General features: G+C 35.7%; 1 protein-coding gene and 1 pseudogene across 1 annotated transcript; both read right to left on the bottom strand.

Moving 5' to 3' along the window:
- Positions 1 to 1,957: 1,957 nt before the first annotated feature.
- On the bottom strand, positions 1,958 to 2,913 carry LOC121048962 (peamaclein-like). The gene is made up of 2 exons (XM_040508677.1): positions 2,753 to 2,913; positions 1,958 to 2,517 (listed from the first exon to the last, which is right to left on the bottom strand). Exons 1-2 carry the CDS (start codon positions 2,832 to 2,834, stop codon positions 2,333 to 2,335), a joined length of 267 nt encoding a protein of 88 aa, XP_040364611.1. The 5' UTR covers positions 2,835 to 2,913; the 3' UTR covers positions 1,958 to 2,332.
- An 811-nt stretch (positions 2,914 to 3,724) lies between these two features.
- On the bottom strand, positions 3,725 to 10,780 carry LOC112168982 (annotated as a pseudogene).
- Positions 10,781 to 17,432: the final 6,652 nt, after the last annotated feature.

The following is a 17,432-nucleotide window of genomic DNA, read 5'->3' as shown; positions in this document are numbered from 1 at the left end:
CACTGGGGATGAGCAATCAAGATGTTTCCATCAGCCCTGTATAGTCGTTAGTCGTCCTAAGAGTTTCTTGACTTTGCAGGTTTGAAAAGGAGCTTGCTGCTGAAGCACTATGAGGAAATGACAGTGGAGAAGGCATTGGATTGGACAAATCCAGAGACCAATTCTTCCACACAGGTGACTTGAACATTTTTGTTTGAACACTATTTGAATTTTATTTATAGAATGAACACTATTAAATTTATTTACTTGCAGCAACATCTTGAATCAAGGAAAAGTAAACTACAGTGCCAAGCAGTAGATGCTTCAGTTGAAGCTTTTGTACGCATGGCCTTTGACAGATCATTAGGTACATAAAGTGATAAAACAGATGTTATTATACTCGGTTTATGTTTGTGAGGCCAAATCGTGCTCACTCTGATGTTTACAACTTTGTGTTCAGCGTCTTACTCTATAGAGAACAAAAGAAATCGCAGAGCTTCTCATTCTAGAAAATGCACGGCTGCTCTCTCTACAAATTGCACAGCTCCTTTCTCTCTCTAAAATGTGAGAGCTTCAATCTTTCAAAAGAGACGAGCTTATCTCTCTGGAAATTAACCGATCCTCTCTCTCTCTCTAAAATCGGAGAGCTTCTCTCCCTAAATCTCGTTAATGTTACGAATTTGAAAGATGTCAGTTATAAAAGGGCAAAATCGTCAGAAATTTAGAGGAAAAGCAGGCCCGTTTTGAAAAGATGGGTAAATGAGGTTAAAAAATATAACTTGTTGTTTAAGTAGTCAATCTCTTAGAGTGTATGGGTAATTTGGGTTAATTAACCCCAAAATTAGGTAAATGATCATTTCCCCTAAGTCGTATATACTAGAGTGAGTAGAGTCCTAGCTCAGCTCGATTTTTCTATCAAACTTAATATTGAGCTCAGACTCCTTTTTTTTTTTTTTTTTGGTAATATTTGTTAGGACTAGGAGTTGAACAAGCTGAACAGAAGTCATGAGCCAATTTACCTAAAGTCATACTGTATCAAGCTAAAATGAAAATCATTGTTTTATATTATTTCTTTTACTATTATTAGTCTAAGGATGATCTTAGTTCGATACTGAGGCTGCTATTCGATTGCCAAAAAACCATCGATTCACCCGATATGGAATTGAGACCAAACCGATTAAGCTTGATTTGTTTCGGTTTACCAAACGCAAAAAGTAGGTCCAATTTAACTCAAACTCGATCAATTTAGTTTCAACTCCATTAAATGACTTGCACAATATAAACCCCACTAAAATAAATATGAGGGAAAAGCTTTAGAAGTTTGGGTAGGTGTACTAGTCAAAATTTCGGATGAATCTGGAGCCCCCTTAACCCATTTTGCCAACATTGTCATGCTCTTTAGGGCTACACGATTTACTTCCACATTTAATAAACCACGATCAACCTCCACACGAAATTAAAATTTTGAAACTTAGATAATATACTATTAATTTCAATTTAGAGACGATGCCAAACAGTGCCATATGCAATGTGGTTTAAGCACATGATGTGCTTCACTAGAATTTAATATTTTTCTTCTGCTAGTCAATAAACAACCTTAAATAATATATTTGAATTTAAGGTTTTGGGTTTGTGTGACACTTGCGGTTGCACAGTTCAGTGACGCAGGATCTAGTCGGTCTGGATCAGAAGAAGGACCAGGCAATTTACAACTCCCTAAAGATTCCCTACACCAACCCTGTGCCTAGCATTCATGTCTCCCAAAACCTACTACACTTTAACTTACTGATTACATATTCAATATAATTCAGAAATGAATTGTTAAATTAAGTTCAGAAATGTTGTGAATTGTTAAATTAAGTTCAGAAATGTTGAAGATAAGTCGAAAATAAATTGTTAAATTAAATTCAGAAATAAATCGTTAAATCAAATTCAGAACGTCTTAACAATATATATCAAACTAATACTTTTATCATCATTTATATCAACATAGATGAGATATTTTTTAAATTAAAGATTTGATACAATATGAGACCAACTGGGCTCCAAAACCCTCGTAAACTTAAGAAAACCATTCTTATTCACCATTTTACACAAACCCAACACCATTTGGACATTGATCATCAAAGAGTGCTAATCAACTCCAAAGCAAACTAGATTACTCTCACTAAACATTATAGATCATATTTTATAACACAAAGGGCACTGACACACTCTTTTACTCATTCTCTCTGACACACACTCTTCTACTCATTCTAAAATTATTTATAATTGACTAGTAGAGTAGTAGAGTAGTAAACAGTAGATGCAGATCAGGTTTGAGCAGTTGATCTGAGACGCTCTTGATCAAGTTTCAGGGGCACTTGGGCTTCCCCTTCTTGTTCTTCTTGTCCCTGTAGCAAGGGCACTCATGCTTGTTGCCATAAGTCCCAGAAGGGACACACTTGCACTCTTCACAGCATATCCCACAGTACTTGAGGCATCGATCTTGAACTCCTGCTACTGCACACCGAGTCGAACACTTGTTGCTGCAGTATGCTGTTTCACAATCATCCCCCAAAAAAAGACAAACCAACATCAGTATCCAACAATAACAGAGTAAACCAAACAAACCCACTTAGGAACTGAATAGTTGTCTTCAAATACATAACATTAGTGATAATGTGCACACAGTTAGAACCCCAATCAGTATCCGAAAAATCTTACACAAACCCGGCTTAAATTTCAACAATTGATCAAACACTGAGCTAGTAAAAAAGAAAATGCAGCTTACAGGAGGTAGCAGCGAAGGCCGGCTCCATCAGAGAGGAGCTAAGAAGAAGAAAACAGACAAGAACAGGGAAGGAGATCTTCATCTTCACCTTCAAACTAAGAACAAATCACAGTTGAGAAGTGTGCTTGAGGGAGTGTGGAGGAAACCTCAAGTGGGGGCTTTAAATAGTGAGGGAGGTTAGACTTCGTAACTTAGGGGATGTCCTACCTCATTAACTGCAAGTAAATCATCAGAAGACCTGTAACTTTTACACTGCCATACTTGTACATGAGCAGCTGAGCTGGTAAATAATGAAATATGAATGTTAGGAAAGCACAGCTGGAAGTACTGAACTTTAGCACAATTTTTTGAGTCGGTGGAGACAAGGAAAGGTGGATCAGGTCCACGCGGTTTCTGAGAGTTTCAAGGAGGTTAGGTTAAGGTACTAGTGGCTTCTTGGTTTTGGTAGTATATGTGAAGTGGCCTTAAGCTGAATCCTAAATCCTAGACCCGGAACCCCGTTGGTTGATCAGACATAAAAAAATGTCACAAACAGTAAACCCTTCCCTAGATCCAGCAGCATATAAACATCTGTCAGTTAAAATGTTAGATCAAGAAGCAGCTAAACCCTTCCCTAGACATGTTTAGTACTCTTTTAAACCCTTCCCTAGATCAAGAAGCAGCTAAACATTAGAATGGGATACAAGCAGCCAAACCCTTCCCTAGACATATGTTTAGTACTCTTTTATACGCCAGATAATGAATGTGTAGTGGCAAGTTCACCAAAAAAAAAATAATAATAATCATAATTACTAAGCATATGTCACAAATTAGATCAAGTAGCTTAGTAAAATGCATCACATATACATATCTCTCACCTTTGAGAAAGGGAATGAAAATGTACTGTACTGTTACTATTGATTTTCCTGCCATGAGAATATTTTTACTTATCAACCTCAGGGAGGTCCAGAACATAGCTGATACAAACGTGTCAGACTCAAGCTTTCTGGAAAGGTTTGCATTGACTGAAATAACTATGTTACAAATTCATATACACAATCAGAACTAAAAGAATTCTCATCACCAAGAAACTGACTGCTAAATGACCTATGTTTTCTATTTTGCATGTTTCTTGTCTAAGACGAGGGTTGTATACATTCGTAGTTACGCACCTACATGCATGTATACACATTTTTGCAAATTAGGTACATACATCAACCTCCCATACTATTGGTTGGGCAAGCCTGCTGACCATCAAAGTGTTCCTTGGCATAATCACTAGATGCTAGCTAGCAGATTGACCTGCAAAATTGCAATTAGGAAACATGAGTGTCTCACGTTACATGATTTTTAACAACAGAAGCAAAGAAGCACAAGTCCTACCTTGATAATTTCAGACTTCAATCTTGGACGCATATGGGCTGCCAAGATACTCATGTTGAATTCCTGGGAAATAAGGACATAATGCATATCAGAGATATGTTAGTTGATAATGGAGAAACAATCATGTGCATCGAACCACTTCTGAGGTGAGTGAGGCATGTAACAGTTTTCTTCTTTATAAGTTGTCGAATTATAATTGTGATATACAAAACAAATGCATTGTAAATGCAAGTATGTTACAAATTAAAAAAAAAAAATCTACTTGATTTACAAAAAGAGTTGATGCCAGTAGTATAGAGAAACTCACTCTGAAAGGATCACCCCTCAAAGATTGCACAAACATAGAACTCCTAGATCTTCCTCCTCCCTGCATAAGAACAGCAAAATACTACTACATTCAGAATGATGAGCTTACTTCTTATCATCGTTTATCTTTCCCCCTCTGGAATTTTGTTCTTTGTTCCTTTTCAGTATCAAGACTCTCAAATTGAAGTGTTAAACCACTAGATTTCAATATATTTTTTCTTTCTTTTTATCTCCTAATTTGTCACATATATATCTTTTTTGTCTAAAAGGTTGTACCACATTACTTACTATCGATAATTTGACATCGACTCGTAAAATTATTCCCCCCCCTAAAACTTGTACCACATAACAAGAAAAGGGTGCAAAATCAGATTTAATTGAACATCTTGAGAGGACATTGTGATGTGCACTTGTGCTCGCACGTGAGACAAAGGTGCAAGGAGGAGTTGTACAATATACTCTTATAATAGAAAAAATGAAGTCCCATTTCATGGGGCAGGTAGGATGAAAATATCAACTTGAAACTTCACCCAGATCCAAAGTGACCCAACAACAGTAGATATTTTAACATCAGATAGTAATCCTACTCTAGTAGCATAATAAGCCTATATTTGACAATGAAACCATGTGTCATGGTACTTAAAAGTAGGGATATAAATATAAACTAGAAAGCTGTACCTCCAAAGATATATCCCTCAGGCGCCTCCCTGTTTGAGCACAGCATATGCGGACAACATGTTCATCACAACTCCCACTGATGATATAATCTCTTCCATTCATGTAATAGGATCGAGTGTAGTTCTGAGAACTTCCTGTAGAGGCTATCTCAAAATTCAAGTGAAGTCTCCCATCAACTGCGAGAAGTTGCCTAACCTGACATCATCGACAAGTGCATCTCAAAGTATGCTAAAATTTCTGGAAGGGCATTTGGTAAAGTTGCACTATTTACTATTTAAATAATATCATTAAATGAGATATAGCAAAAAGAAAGAACATTAAACAAATCTTGAAGGACCTATCACAGACTACGTCACCTACTCCCTATCAAGATACTTAGTCTCCTTGCACAAAACTTAAGGCGGCAATACAATTATTGCCTCCTATATATGCAACCATCTACAACTTGCATTAAGAGTAACAAAACACATGGTAGCTAGAGACCTTAGCAGCTAAATCAAGTTGAATCCAGACTTGAGGTACCACAATGACAAGTCATCTTCTTTTGGAATGTGGATCATAAAAAAAAAAATAATAAGTAAATAAATAGGGAAAGAAAAACAAAACTAAATAGTTTATTCAAATAAAAACAAAAAATGCTGCATTTTGCACTTTTTATTTCATACTGTTATAAGTTTTAACCCTAGAGAGCATCAGTGGTAACCAGTCTCACAAAGTTTGGTTCTTAACCAGGTATCTAATATCTAGAGTCTAGACCAACACCAATGGACTTAACACTCTTTAATAGCGTCATAGTCCCCAGTAGAAGAGGTTCTTAGTCACATGGGAACATATTGTTGACCTGATCTCATAAATTTTATGAACTAAAGATAGAAATTACCTCGTTATCAACAGCTGAGACAAGAAGATAGTGATCATCAGGAGAAAAGCAAACCATCACATTACCCCTAGAACTTGAAGAGGAATAGCAAGGGCTTATTGGTTTCTGTCTTAGGTCCCACATCTTGACATCCTGATCAAATGAAGAAGTGGCGAAAACAGATGGGGAATGGTTTGCAAACTTTATTACATTAATATGCTCCCGATGCATATTAGTAAACACCTGTAAGCGCTTTCCACTACTAATGTCATATAAGGCAATGTCTCTTGAGTATCCACTAGCAAGAAATAGCTCGTCCGTGGAATTAACATGAACAGATGTCAACTGGTCAAACTCGTCAAAGGAGACAGACCCGGCACCACCATATATGCCTGTTTCCATTGATCGCATATGATGGATGTCGTACAATTTCAATGAGCCATTATCTGAAGTTCTGAACCAGCTATTAGCTGGCATTCACCATAACAAATAAACAAAGCATAATTAGAATTTGCCAAATCAAGAGAGGTATGGACAAAGTAACACAACGATAACAAATATTTGATTGTCAACAGAACTCTCTGCATTTGAATAGCAATTTCAACATATATTTTCGCCTGAAGAAATTTTCACATCTAAGTATTGAAAGCACCTTTTCAAAAAAAAAAAAAAAAAGGTATTGAAAGCACTATCTGAGATGCCAAAGGATTCCACGGTTTCCACCTACGAATTGCTTCCGAACATACTTAATTTCTACATAACAATCGGAAAGGACATAATAGTGATAGAAGCTCTCAAATTAGGAGCAATCATGGATCCATCCTGTCATGATATCCATCCATGCTCAAAAGTGCCAATGTACTATGTTGTATTTTTATCTGTAGCTACTATCAGGCAATGTTGTACAAGTTAGTTCTTTAGTTATAGAAAATTCATTTAGAAAATACACCTATAAACATATCCTATCATGATGAATCCTATGCTGCATAATCCCTTCAGTTGCAATGCATGCTGTTAAAAGCTATTATGCCATATAACTTTATTTTGAACAAATTTCTGCTTGAAAGAGTTCCATGCAAGGAGAATAAGAATTTAAGAGTGAAATCCAGATAATTATAATGAACCATGACTAGAATCAGCGGGCACTACATTCCATGAAGTAAGTAGATACCTTAGAGGGATACTTCTTGAGCCAAAAGAGTCCCAGCACACTATTCATTGCTCCTAGTGATGGGATATAACTGACAATTTTCCCATTCTCATGGTTGACTGCAACTATTTCACCATCTAATGTTCCAAAGACCATAAGGCTAGAGTTGGATGGATGATACTCAAACTGCCTAGGACGAAAGCTCTTACTTTCACCTACCAGAGTACTGCCTGAAAAAGAAAGCGGGTTCAAGAATGGCCAAACACAAGATCCCATTTTGGCAGCAGAAAGAGACCTGGTATAGAAGCATTGAGACTTTCCATAGAGATTCGATACTTTTTTCCCAGGACTTTGTACATGATTTTGGCTTGATCTTATTTCACGCTTTTGTAACACACTAACGACATTTTCGTTAGGCTTTCTTTGATATGGTACATGCTCAAAATATTCTGCAAATGTCATCCTAGCAGTTTCCTGATCAATCTTTCTAATTTGCAAGTTATCTAAAATTCTCAAACGAGGTAATGAGGCTATCATGTACTCTCTATAATATTTCTCAAAACATATTGGCGAAGCATGATAAGAAATATATTTCACTGAATTGTCTCCAATATACTTTGAGAAGGGACCAGCTAAAGGCTCTGCCTCATTTTGATTCTGAAAGTTACCAAGAGAATCCTGCCAACCACAGTAGAAACTCGATTAACAAACATATAAAAGGAAAAATTGGATGACAATGATGATTACATGATCACAACATCTTTATAGTTCAAATAATATATCCGATAACTACTATTACTATTACGTGACAAACAATTAAAGGAATTTACAAACTTAAATTGTTAGGAATGGAGCAACAATGTTTATCAAGCTAAAACTCAACCTACGTGCAGCCTTATCCTATAGTGGAGAGAGGGAGGCAAAAAGAAACATATATGTGCGGCCCTACCATACACCTCACAAATTAATGAAGAGGAGAGGAATAGAAATTGGAGCTTTTGAAACCATGTTAGACTACCACTGACTCCTAGAGGTTTGAGCTGTTAGAGTAAAGGCAGCAATGTATATCAAACAATGGTTACGGTAAACAACAACAAAAGATTTGGCTAGGAGGTAGTTGACTACAACGGAGAAAAAATTGTTGATGATTTTATTTTTACATATAAGATTTTAAGGGGAAAGAAATATACATTTCACCACCAATGAAAGCAGTAAGCTTTAGAACAGGAAATTCCCCACAGTCTTATTTATCGATACAGCTTCTTCAAGAAAAGATAACATCATCTTCCAAGTCAAATTTAATTAAAAAATTTCCCACTGAGACCCACTCCAGCCATAATCTACTGGAAAGGTTCATTTATTACCTCATTCAGTTGATTGATCTGTCTGTTCCCTCCAGAAAAACATTTGACAAACGCTCCACAGAACCATATTCTTGCAGGGGACTTGAAAAGTCTAGTTCGCTATCATCTGAATCCTCAGCCCTACTTTCATCATCATTTATAACCACATTATTAAGCAAAAACATATTCCTGAGCACCTCTTCTGTGCTTGAGTACTGGTCTGTTAGTTCCCCAATATTAATGGATGATGCTCTACCATTATTTCGCTGATTTGAATAAGTTTTGTGATGTGACTTCCCACTAGATGATGCAGAATAAGGCCCAACATCATTGCAGCATGACCAATGCTGAAACCGAAGTTCAACCAAAAAGGGAGTTTAGAAAGCGCAGCAATGGTTGTCCAGAGATTTAAAATTCTAGTCTCGCACAGAGAGAGGCACATTAGATTGGGCATGCAAGAAAAACAATCCTCCTGAAAACTAGTGAGTGAAGTACTAAAGTCAAGGTTGAGGGTGTGTATCCGCAGGAACTCTCCCATCATATTGAGCTTCCGAAAATGTGAAGATCTCGAGTTTAAAACTTGGCATGTCAAACCTCTCTGTGAAAGATCTCTGAGAATAAAATTGAATTAGTAATATCAAGTCATTTCCGTATGGAGATCATCCTGATTTTTGAATATAGTACAACCATCTACTAGATCTATTGATCTCTATATTTCTTTGAGCAATAAAAAAAAATGATGTGAATCCGCACAATTCCGCAGGCAGAAGGTGAGAAGGCAACACTAAATTTTACTGCAATATCGACAAACTATTAAAAAGGAACCTAAGGGAAACAGAAGGAAGAAGAAACAGGTCCATAACAGTTATCATAAAACATTTCAAAATTTACACAGAATCTTGAACCTTTTTTTTTTTTTTTTGCATTTTATAGCTTTGCACAACTTTGATAAAATGATTTAAGCCCTGCCCTCAATAAACATGTCCGAAAGTCACTTTAAAAAATAAAAAAAGAAGAAGTAAAAACAAATAAACCTGATTTCCTAATCATTCAACTTTTGATCAAGAAGACATCACCGTAAACTCATACACAATGATTGGAAGGTAGTAAAAGTAGCAAATAGCTCAGAAGTCACCTACAATTTGGCTAATATGTGATCTGTGTAGACTCCTCAACATTTTGATCAGGTTACCATACTGATGGTGTGAGAGGGGAGGAAAAATATATCTAAGAATAATGCCTCACCTATATTAGTCCTCTTAGTTAACTTTTACTACGAAAGTGCGTGTATATAGGACATAGTGACATAGTGGACAACAAACTTAGATTTAAACCATTAACACAAAGCCAACTGTAACAAACACTGGTGTTTACCTCAAGAAATCCTTTCCAAGTGCCAAATCTTGGAGATCAACAACTCGAAGCTTTTGATTGATAGCACGCATCAACAACAGCGCATATTTTCCATTCAAAACATGCAATGATTCATTGCATATGTCAACTGCTTCAACCTCAGAAGCATCAAGTTCCATACATAAATCAAGAAGTGGTGGGAATTCAGCATCCTTAAGATGGTCCAATGAAATCTCCAGGCTACAGAGCTCATTGCAAGACTTTTTTACCTCAGCCTGGATTAAAAAGAAAACAAAAACAAAAGAATCAAATTAAGAATTGTTATCAAGGCAATACACTCGGCAACTTGGCTAACTATGGTGCTTAGCAGAATCGTTATCTTAGTGACACTCTATTCCAATTTTTTCACCAGACCACAAACATGATTTTTCAACAGTGCCAATTTACTTATATTTTAAACTCTTTTCGGCTTTCTTGCTCTTTAGTTTGTAGTTACCTATCACTCCATTTTCTTATAATGCCTACCCCACTGTAGCCACTCGATTTCGACTTTTACCCACATGAATAAAACTAGGATCCCTAACACTGAAGTGAGTAATACCACTTGGTTCCCAAGTTCTATAAAGCTTATGTCTTTCAATCAGAACCAGAATCTCCTTAACAATGACTTATTAAGAAGATTATTGGCATTAAAATTAACAATGACAACCTAAACACTGCTAATTCAATGATAAATGATAAAGCTACGAAAGTGGAATGCCATCCAAAGCTTCAAAATTTGTTGACAGAAAACTGAAAAGTGGAATTAAAGAACTGAATTGAAGGTGGTGCTGCCTGCTGACCTCTCTTCTAAGGTTGCGATGTCGATTGCCATGGTGGGTGAGCTTTTCAGAGAGTGATGACGGTGATGACGAATTGGGTAGCAAATGGAAGAAGGAAGCATTATAGGCTTTTGGTTTGGACAAGGCCCAGCTGCTTTGTCAACATATATAACATGGGTTCCTTACCATAGTGATCAAACCCATTATTATATGGTTCAACCCAAGTTACCCAACAACTAGTTTTGTTTTTTGGGTGCTAACGGTTATTTATTCATGTGAAATTCGGGTCATGAGGTCCGTATTTGTAAATGAGAGGTCGTGAATTTGATCCAATAATAAGTAGTTGTAGCAGTGTTGCACACGAGAGTTTTCTTACCCACATGCAAATTTGGTTCAAATGATTAAGGGGTCTTTATTAAGTCTCGACATGTCCACAGTACCAAGCGAGTTGGTTCATTCCTAGTGTATCGGTCGGCTGCAGATAGATTTGAAAAGCTGGTAATTTTTGCTTAGTACTTCTTATTTTGGGGGATAAATAAAATCAACGCAATAAAATTTAATTTCTTAGCTTGTTTAGTTAATTTGTTATTTTATAACTTGCTCTTGTTATTGAGAGACCTGTCAACAAGAAAGAATTTAGGTGCATGTTGCAGCCAGCAAAAGTTGTATGGGATGATTTAGATGCCTTCGATCCATTTATAATTTTATATAGGTGCAGTTATTGCCACCTTATGAACTATTTTGTTCACCCTACATTTTTTTCTCATCCTACACATATTTTTTTAATTTCATGTTTACTTTGTTAACTCATTTGCAGTATCCAAAATATCATTTTTCAATATAGGATTTACCTCAAGTTCTTTTTTTATTTGGCTTTCATCCGCATCTTTCTTAGTTGTTTTTGGCTTCCTCCATATCTCAAGCTCATGAAGTCTTAGTCAATTAGTCTCACCGGGGTTCACGATGAATGAAAAATTTAAGAATGAAGTTTAAGTATGTTTTTTATAGGGATAATAAGTAAAACTAATTGTAATTTTTAATAAGATATTATTCTTTATTCGATCGTTTGAAGAAGATCGAGCAGCTATACATATATATATATATATATATATATATGGACTTAGTTAAAAAAGACTGGGAAGCTAATTGGGCATCTTGATGGAGTTGGGACTGTCAAATCTGAGTTGTTGGGGGATGACAATAGACAAATAAGTAATTAGACATGTGAGGTCTAAATAATTAGGTCAAGACTCAAGATCCACAAAGCATCAAGTCCACCCGTTGAGGTTGGCTGGTCAAGACTATTCACTACTTTTTGCCTTTCATTTCCACCTTTTTTCTTGACTAGTCAGATACTGTTCACAAAAAGTCACTCTGGGTCAATTTCTTAACCTGCCAACTGACATTTTGTGACTTTTTGTGAACAGTATCTGACTGGTCAAGAAAAATGGTGGAAATGTAAGGCAAAAAGCAGTGAATAGTCTTGACTAGCCAACTTCAACGAGTGGACTTTCTCTACTAGAGTATTGGAATAAGAATAATGCTATATAGGTATGGCAGGTTGTCTTAGGGGGTTCCCCTCTAGTTTTGGTGAGATGGGGTTGCGAATCCGATGGTGGTGGCCTCGATGGCATCAATTGTCTGGGCTAGTGTGGGTGGCCTCAATCTGTTGCTCATTGTAGGGTGGTGGAGGTTCTGACGGAGTTGTGGCTGTTCAGACGAAAGCAGGCGGTGAAGAGGTTCTGGGCCACGAACTGGGCCTGAGCTAAGGTGGGTCTCAGATATGGGGGAGCTTATCTGGGCCTATATTTAGCTGTGGGCCTGGTCTTGGTTGGGCTAATGCTTATCCTATTGTTTGTTTTTTTCTGAATCTGTTTAGCTACTTTTGTTTCTTGTTTTGCTTTCCTATTTTGTTTATTGTTGACCCTTTGTGGTCTGCTGGTGCCTCATTACATAAAACCACTAATCGAGTGATGACGTTATTCACCTGCATTTATTACGAGTATTCACTATTCAGGAGGCGGAGTTGACTCGAGTATTTGTTATTCCTTCATGGGTTAGAGCCACTACCCAGTTGCTATGTCGGCATTCCCTTACCAACGATGTTGGCACTTCGTCTGATTTTGATTCACCTTGGCCGGTATGACCATTTTCCTTACCTCATGGTGTACCAGAGATCTAGTAGCTCTATTTGGAAGTGGTGTTTAGGCCTTTTGGTCTAACCTTGTTATGAGTGGTCCATTAGTGGCCTTGATTGTAGTATTCATACCACTTGTAACTTCTTCTGTATGAATACAATTATTTGATCAAAAAAATGTTATATAGGTAGCTAGTGTTTTGTTTTTCTTTTCTTATCTCGAAGAACTAAATTATCAATAATTAAGAGCAGTACTGGAAGCCGTTTTATTTGACATATTAGTCATCATTTAGTTCAATGAAATTATAATTTACCTTCCAAATTAAAGAGCAGATCACAACCCTGGACCAAGCACAAAAATCAGACGAATAGATCGAGCAGTCCAAAATACTTATCGTCAGTTTCTCTCTACCATACAGTACTTCATATCAGATAAACAAAAAATTCACTAATGTTCTTGGTAACCTTGCCTATGTTTTCCATCAAAAGAGAAAAACTGGAAAAAATCAATATGAAAGCTCAATGTCATTGTAAAATTATACAAAAATTAAGAAATCATATGTGAGAGAAGAAACTAAAAAGCAGGTTATAAAGAAGAAACTAGTAGGGTGAACAAAATAATGAATAACCCTTTATAATTCTTCTCTCACATATGATTTCTTAATTTTTGGATAATTTTACAATGACATTGAGCTTTCATATTGATTTTTTCCAGTTTTTCTCTTTCGATGGAAAACATAGGCAAGGTTACTAAAAACATTAGTGAATTTTTTGTTCATCTGATATGAAGTACTGTATGGTAGAGAGAAACTGACGATCAACATTTTGGACTACTCGATCTATTCTTCTGATTTTTGTGCTTGGTCCAGGGTTGTGACCTACTCTTTAATTTGGAAGGTAAATTATAATTTTATTGAACTAAATGATAACTAATATGTCAAATAAAACGGCTTCTAGTACTGCTCTTAATTATTGGTAATTTAGTTCTTCTGAGATAAGAAAAGAAAGACGAAACACTAGCTACCTATATAGCATTATTCTTATTCTAGTACTCTCGTTAAATGCTTTGTGGCTCTTGAGTTTTGACCTAATTATTTAGACCTCACATGTCTATTTACTTATTTGTCTATTGTCATCCCCCAACTCAACTAAGATTTGGCAGCCCCAACTCTATCAAAGATGCCCAATTAGCTTCCCAGTCTTTTTTAACTATGTTCACACACACACACACACATGTATAGCTGCTCGATCTTCTTCAAACGATCGAACAAAAGAAAAAGCTATAAAGCTATAAGATAACTCACCATCGTAAGTAATGACCATCCCATTAAGCAGATTGGTAATCTCTCGCTCTCACTCTCTCATGAACCCTTTTTCATTTTTGCTGGAATTAGCAGTGCACGTGCTAATGGAGCGTAAAGACGAAGGTTGCTGGTGACATGAGAGAAAAGAAGAAAGAAAAGGAATCATGGGTTTTGGGATCCAAAGGAGAATACCATATATACATATGCACATGCATGCCTTTTTATCTTCTTTATGGTATTTTTCAATTGGTTATCATGCTCTTGCTAGATCAGCGAGGAACACATTACACCATGATTGTTTCCTGAGCAGGTCAAAAAGATGAAACATATATCTATATATAGGGACAACAAGCGGGAAAGCAATTCTTTAAGTTAGCTATATAGCATTAGTAGTAGTTGAAGAAGATCGAACATAGTGCATGTCATGCCCCAAAGCAAAACCAGATCAAGTGTGAGTGTGACTGCAGCCAGAAAACGTGTGTGTCAAGCTAGCTATTGAACTGTGGCCATCTCTTTAAATTTAGAACGACATCTTTAATGTACCTAGCTAGTACAAGTGGTTAACTTCTGACTTCCAACTTCCTGATGTTCAATTTGAACTACCCCTCCCATTCGAGGCATTTTTTCGAGCATATATGTGTTAAGCTCGCATTATATTGTAGAAAAGTTATTACTTATTAGTGGAGCACTAAGCTGGTATGCCACGATATAACATATATGTAAACAAATATTGATTGAGGGCGAATGTTATCAATTGTCTTAATATGCGCCAAACTATGGTTTTTATAAACAAACTAAATTATGGTGACCATTATTCATTTTTTATTGCTTTTGAGATGAGTAATGTTAGGTAAACCACATTTTCGGATACCACATGCATTTCACTTATATGACAGTTAATGTGACAGAAAGTCTAACATATCATAGAGTTTCATTAAATTACGTGACTATGCCACATCAGCTACCACATAAGGTGTGATGCATGTACCTGAAAAAATGGTTCACCTAACACTATTTTGCTGAGATATCCTTAAAACCATAACTTCGTAAGGTGCAACACTATTAGGACATAAACTAGAGAAAGAAAAGAATTGAGAAACTGACTAAGAAAATAAAGCGAAGAATGATGAGATAGCCCTTTTGCTCACATTATTGTATTCACAGTCATACAATGAAGATCGCTAGAGAGATGCCTTTGTCTGAAAGGAACAACAATTTTGTCTACTGCATGCAGTTCCTCTTTCATAAACAGTGAACTCGACCCACTTAACTTTTCAGTTTTCCCACTTAAATCAATTATGTTTCAGTTGTCAATCTCCCATGTCCCACTTCTCAATTCGTCGATCTCTCTTATTTTTTTTTTCTTTATCCGGAAAGACCCCAGTTTCAGATATTTCTTCTGGAGTTAGATGGGGCTGAGAGTTAGAGGAAGATCAAATCAGAAAATGAATTCAACGGAGCAATTCGAGTCCAAAAGAAAATCAATATCTTGATCACATGAAATGCCCACACATACCAGAACACGATCCTAATAATGCAGATTTGCTGGGGTACTTTGTAATCAATGTTAGGTTTGAAACAAGTCATTCGTGTTGTCATTCTTTTAAAGCTTTTCATATCAATAATTTATGTATGTCTTAGACGAAGAATGAGTCTAGATTTTTCTTCTCATCTTCAACATTGTACGCTATTCTTTCTTCATCCAAAAAAAAAAAAACCGTTGTTATTCTTTTTAGTTTTAAATATTCATCCTCTAAATTAATGACTAACTTTAAATTGCATGGTAAAATCTCATGCTAAGGTTTAAAATATTAGTTTTTATAAATCTATTGAAATTTAAAAAAAAAAATCAGAAATATTGAGGATATATCAAGGATATTCGGGAAAAGAAATTTTTGTTGAAATATTCAATTTATTGGATTTACATATAAATATATATAAATGTCAATTCCATCTACATCTAAAAAGAGATTCAATGTGGTTGAAAAGTTGCTCGCTGATCTGCGAAAATACAATAATCAGACCAAGACATATGACTCATATACTACAAATTGTAGTAATAACATGATAGTCATAGATCTCTTTAGAGCTATCAATTGTTTCCCCCATATTGTACCAATTCCTAACAATATCTGCCAGATTCTTCTTGAGGGGATCTCTCCTCACTCGGATTCCCTTTGAGGGGATTACTCCTCACCTAGATTCACCTTGGGATGATTTCTCCTTATTCAGATTTGCCTTGAGATGATTTCTCCTCACTCAGATTTGCGTTGAGGAGATTACTCTTCACCTATATTGGTCTTTAGGGAATTACTTCTTACATAAATTCGCCTTGAGGGGATTTTGCCTCACCCAAATCCGCTTTGAGAGATTTCACCTCGAGACATTTTTCCCAACCCGGTTGCTCTGCATTTCTATTGGGCCATTTTCTGACTAAAAACCGTTCTTAAAATCCTATACCCCCACATAATTTCCATATTTCATAATGTATGTTTATCTGTGAATAACTTAGTAACTTTTTTATTTTTATTTCTCGTCAGATTTTATATATATTTCTTCATTTTATCAAAATATATCATAAATGTCTTATATATCAAGGATATTTGAAAGAAAAAAAAATTTGACTATATCGGAGATATTTCTCAAAAATATATTTTCCCTCTATAATATATCAGTCACTCCAAAAAGGAATATATCAGAGATTTTGCAGATATTTTAATCCTTGATTCACGTAGTAAATAAAATGATGATTTCAAGTATACGTAGTGAATGAGTCGAAAAATACACCGTAAAGACCTTATTGCATGCCATGAAAAACCAATGTACATGTATAAGTGACAAGTTTTCTTGTAGTGAATTCCTTCAACTATGTTCAACCATTTGGAATCAAATTCTGATTCACGACATAGAGAACTTAATCTATAAGACTAAGATTCTTCAATCTTAGTCTATGACCTAAAGCATGTTTTGAATTTCATTCATCTTTTCCTTTTGTAGTTTTCCTTTCTTTCTTTTGTTTTCTGATTCTTTCATGATTGAAACAGCAGGTCATTTTTAATTTGTTGGCAGGAAACCAACTGCATGAAATTATTCATCCTATTTTTCACTAATCAAATCATTCATCTTTCAGGAACAATAGAAGCTCTAGCCCAAAAAAAAGAAAGAAAATCTTTTAAAACATATATACTTAAACAATGAAAAAGAATTATACTAAAGTTCTCGTGTGTTCAATTGATCTAATGTAATCATATTAATGATTAAAATGCCATTAAAGCCAAAGCATTATGCTTATCAGAACTGCTGAAAAAAAATGTCGTATAAAACCAAATTTTATAAAATGCTTCTAATAATCACCAATAATTGCACT

This window comes from Rosa chinensis, chromosome 6 (genome assembly GCF_002994745.2).
Source record: "Rosa chinensis cultivar Old Blush chromosome 6, RchiOBHm-V2, whole genome shotgun sequence".
Classification (NCBI taxonomy): Eukaryota; Viridiplantae; Streptophyta; class Magnoliopsida; order Rosales; family Rosaceae; genus Rosa; species Rosa chinensis.
This window is presented reverse-complemented; position numbering and strand designations above follow the sequence as displayed.